General features: G+C 49.9%; 1 protein-coding gene across 3 annotated transcripts in view; it reads left to right on the top strand.

The window, feature by feature from the left end:
* CDIPT (CDP-diacylglycerol--inositol 3-phosphatidyltransferase) overlaps positions 1-3017 on the top strand; it is an 11413-nt gene extending 8396 nt beyond the window's left edge. Inside the window, exons 2-6 of one of the 3 annotated variants that reach the window (XM_018559102.1) lie at positions 52-186; positions 932-1085; positions 2273-2354; positions 2437-2518; positions 2621-3017. In XM_018559102.1, coding sequence (XP_018414604.1) covers positions 52-186; positions 932-1085; positions 2273-2354; positions 2437-2518; positions 2621-2781 — 614 coding nt within the window. In that variant the 3' untranslated portion in view covers positions 2782-3017. Of the gene's footprint in view, positions 1-51; positions 187-931; positions 1086-2272; positions 2355-2436; positions 2525-2620 lie in introns of all 3 variants that reach the window. The other 2 variants (XM_018559103.1, XM_018559104.1) reach the window with 2 other exon arrangements.
* The last annotated feature ends 1418 nt before the right edge of the window (positions 3018-4435 follow it).

The following is a 4435-nucleotide window of genomic DNA, read 5'->3' as shown; positions in this document are numbered from 1 at the left end:
TGTTTACATGGGCGCAGTATAACCATTATCACTGTCTCCTCTCCTCCTCAGGTTATGCCCGGATACTTTTTGCCTTTGTGGCGTTTTATTTCATGCCGACCTCGCCCCTGGTGGCCTCCACCTTCTACCTGCTCAGCGGTCTGCTGGACGCCTTCGATGGACACGCAGCCCGGGCGCTAAACCAAGGTGAGACTGAGGACGTCCCAGAAGAATGTGACTGATTCTCAGAATAGGCGGCGGGGTGTATGGGGGCATCATGCAGGATGGCGGGGTGTATGGGGGCATCATACAGGATGGTGGGGTGTCTGGGATAATGGCTTCCTCCTGATGTCACGGCACACTGGGAGCTTCTCACAATGCTCATTAGAAGCTGCAGCAAGTCAGATAGAGCCCGCCTCCTTTCCTGGCTGGAGGACATCCGACATCATCTAGTGCTTTCCTCGCCAGACTGACTGTCCCTGGCCACGCCCCTTTTCATTCAATGGATTTAAGTTCTTTCAATCATGGAGGCTCCGCATCACACGTGGCTGTTACCTAGGGTGGTGTACATTCAAATACAGCCTGTCTAGGAATGCCCGTTCCTGCAGACTGACATCCAGCCATCAAGGCATTTTGATATTTGTATAACTCCCTCCAAAAGCCAACCCACTGCTTGTATAAAGGTCTGAAGGCTCTTAAAAGGAGTACTGAGGCAGGGTGCTGTAACTCCCTCCCACCAGCTATGATCTGCCTGCATTGTATAGAGAAGCACAGAGACCCAGTGATGACATCATCGGGTATAAAATAGTGTCTGTAATGAAAGCGGAAAAGTGTTATTTAATAATTTGATTAGCATGTTGATGAGGGGGGAGGGGAGGCAGAACATAAGCAGATGAAACGTCAGCTCTTTCTCTGTAGATAGATGACTTCTGTTACACGTTTTACTTCTCAGGAACCAAGTTCGGTGCCATGCTGGACATGCTGACAGACCGCTGTGCCACCATGTGTCTCCTGGTAAACCTGTCCCTCCTCTACCCATCGTACACCCTGCTCTTCCAGCTCAGCATGAGTCTGGACATGGCCAGTCACTGGCTGCACCTACACAGGTATGGGGAACCCTCCGTGACGCCGCAATAAATATGGGAACTAGGAATGCACCCATACCGGTTTTCTGGTGTAGACTCCTGATTTTTTTTTTTTATTCTGTACTCGCCGATACCAATTACCGGTGTATTGTGCCCCGATTATCAGGAAGCTGGGCGGCGAGTCTGGTCTGCAATCAGAGAAGCGTTTGGAGAACATGACAGTCTTTGTTAGCCAAAGGGCGAGATTCTGATGTGTAGGTGAGAGTGGCCGTCGAAGGCCGTCATTTGCATTGGAAGGCAATGCTGCTCATGATCATAATAATGTATTGGACCGGCTTTCACTATAATGCAAACATCTCAGGTCGGTCATGCCGAGTCCAGGGGGAGGTAACGCAGGTCAATCACAGCCTCAGAACTACTACTATTGAGATACACAGGAATCTGCCGGCCTGTGCTGATATGCATTTCAGATGTAGGTAACCGATGTCCTAATGGACTTGAACACTGAGTGGCCAGATTATTATGAGCCCCCCCCCATCTGTACTTGGTTGGGCCGCCTCGTGACTCCACGAGATGATGAAAGGTGATGCGAGGAATCTGACACTGCACTGTTGCCCTTCTGTTGTCTTGTACCAGTCTTGCCCCTCCCCCGTTCTGCCCTAACATTGACTAGTTGCTGGCGGCCACAATTTGCACGTTCAGACTAGGGCTGCAACAACTAATCGACATAATCGATTATAATCGATTATTGAAAAAGTTGTCAACTTTTTCAGTCATCGATTAATCGGCTTCCGATTGGTTGGCCCTGTTCACGGCTCCACACACGCTGCGTGCCACACCTCCTCACGCTCGCCGCTGCCAGATCCACCCACCCGCATCCATGCTCCACACGCCGCCCCTCCTCCCCGCCTCATGCTCACCGCCCGCCCAAATCCACGATTGGCACAGGGAAGCGTGGAGAAGAAGTAAGGAGGAGCAGGTGTGGGCGGATGACAGCCGCCGACAGACAGTGTGTATATAATAATCCGGCCACTCGGTGTATATAATAATCCGGCCACTCGGTGTATATAATAATCCGGCCACTCGGTGTATATAATAATCCGGCCACTCGGTGTATATAATAATCCGGCCACTCGGTGTATATGACACCAGACCTCAGGCCTCCATATATCTGTCTAATAACGGTTACTGCTTTTGTCACCCGCCAGCTCCATCCTGCAAGGAAGTGACAGTCACAAGACGATTGACCTGAGCGGTAACCCCGTGCTGCGGTTGTATTACACCTCCCGGGTACGTCCGCAGAGTCACCCCTGACTGTCTTGCTCTGGACTCTGGAACTTCTTACTGATGTGTCTGTTTTTTTTTCTTCCAGCCTGTCCTGTTCCTGATGTGTGCTGGCAATGAGCTGTTCTACTGCATGCTGTATCTGCTGTACTTCACCGAGGGACCAGCAGGTGGGCGCTGTGTGCTGCGGCCGGGTCATAGAGTGCACAGGAGGAAGAACGGGGCTCTGTGGTCTGATTCTTGTATACTAATCTATCTCTCTATGTCCACAGTGGCTTTGGGGCCCCTCGGAGCGGTCGGCATGTTCCGCCTGATCTTCTGGGTCAGCTGTCCTATCTCTCTGGTGAAATCCGGCATCAGCCTTCTACACCTGGTCACCGCCTCCTGCAACATGGCCGCCCTGGACTGCGCCGAGCGCGCCAAAAAGAAATGAGCGCGTATACAGGGAAGTTTATTTAGAACCAATGCCGGTATAATTTATTACCCCAAGTGTTAATCCTTACACTGTATTCACAAGCTAGCCTACCCTGGAAATACCCCGAGGATACCTTCCTCTCCCCTCCCCCCCGGCTATCAAGTATTGGCGCCACCTTGTGGTTCTCCCAGGCACTGATTGTATCCAAGCTTTACAAGCGTTTTCTAGGTGGGGTATGAACGCACTCGAGGCTTGTTTTTTTACTATTTAATCCTTGGGGTGAACTATTATTTTTTATATAAGAATATGCAACTATGTATGATTTAATTTACATTGATTTTAATGTTCATGTGTAATGTCCTGTTTAGTTTATTCAGCAATTAGGGAACATTTATTTTATTTTTATATTTAAAAAGTAAATATTAAGAACCTCACGGATCTCAGCGGGACTCGGTTCTGCTCCCAGAAGCCTTTGCATCACCGATTTGTCTGCTTCCTAGACTGACAAATGCAGCGCGGTGAGCTCTGGACAAAGCGCTTTCCGTTATAATTAGGGGAGCCTGGTAAGCGGGTCTGCCAGGACTTTTCAGGGAATAAGAGAACCCGTGTAAAGGGAGTTTAGTCGCTGATCTGGGACACACAATTCTGATTCTGAAATCTATGTAGTATTGTGGACACGTGCATCTTCATGTCCATTGTACGCTGGTTGGGCCTGGGAACAGGACCCGGGGGGGCGGGTGTTACGATTTACAGATAGCTGCACAGGCGACACCCTGTTTGTATTAGTGATTAGCAAATGAATGTGTAATTCTAAAAATGACATTGTTACTGTTGTGACCTCTATGGAGTTAATCGTTCACTTCAATGTGATCTAAATGCTCCCCCTGATCACATTTTAAGGATAACCCGTCACTTTGACCATTCAGGTTCTACTGATAGGGCATCCATCGCTTATCTTCGCAGCGGTCCTCTGCCACATTGTTCGCCCACCTGAGAGCGTAGCACAATGACACAGCTCCAGGCAAACATATACAGCGACCGACGCAGATGCGCAGGCTTTCTGGGATCTGCTTTCTTCCCTCCAGGCATTCAAGCACATGGGCCGGACACTGCAGCAAGCTTTATTGGCACCAAGGCATAGGGATAAAGCACCGCTCCCTCCACAGTTTAAGCAGGGGAAGGACAGGCGGGTGCTCGCCGGCAGGAGTGTGTCCTCGCTGTAGCCAAACAGGTATATAGGAGAGGAGGAATCTGTCCGCACTCAGTTCCACGCTGAGTCAGGTTATTAGCCTTCTACACAGAGCTATGTGACAGCACTGGTTCTTGTTGATTGGCCCAGAGCTGTCACATGCTCCTCCCTAGCCAGATTACCGAGTGTTTTCTGCTCTTTCAGCAGCAGTACGGAGAGGTGGGAGAATGAAGAAAGCTGAGCATGTGCTGTTATACCAGGGAGGGGGATAGAAGCTAAACTAAAGGCACCCACATGATCTGCAGGTCAGAGGATTGTAAATGACAGACAACTGCCGATCAGGGATAAGTTGTACAGGAATCAAACCAATCGGCCGAGTGTAAGTCCCCCTCGCTGTGTCTGCAGCCCCCTACAGCAGGGATCACTTCAGTCCTGCATAGGATTCTGGGTAGAATCAGAGAACAGACTCAGGGATAAATATGA

This window comes from Nanorana parkeri, unplaced genomic scaffold, assembly GCF_000935625.1.
Source record: "Nanorana parkeri isolate BGI_ZX_2015 unplaced genomic scaffold, ASM93562v1 scaffold379, whole genome shotgun sequence".
Taxonomy (NCBI): Eukaryota; Metazoa; Chordata; class Amphibia; order Anura; family Dicroglossidae; genus Nanorana; species Nanorana parkeri.
This window is presented reverse-complemented; position numbering and strand designations above follow the sequence as displayed.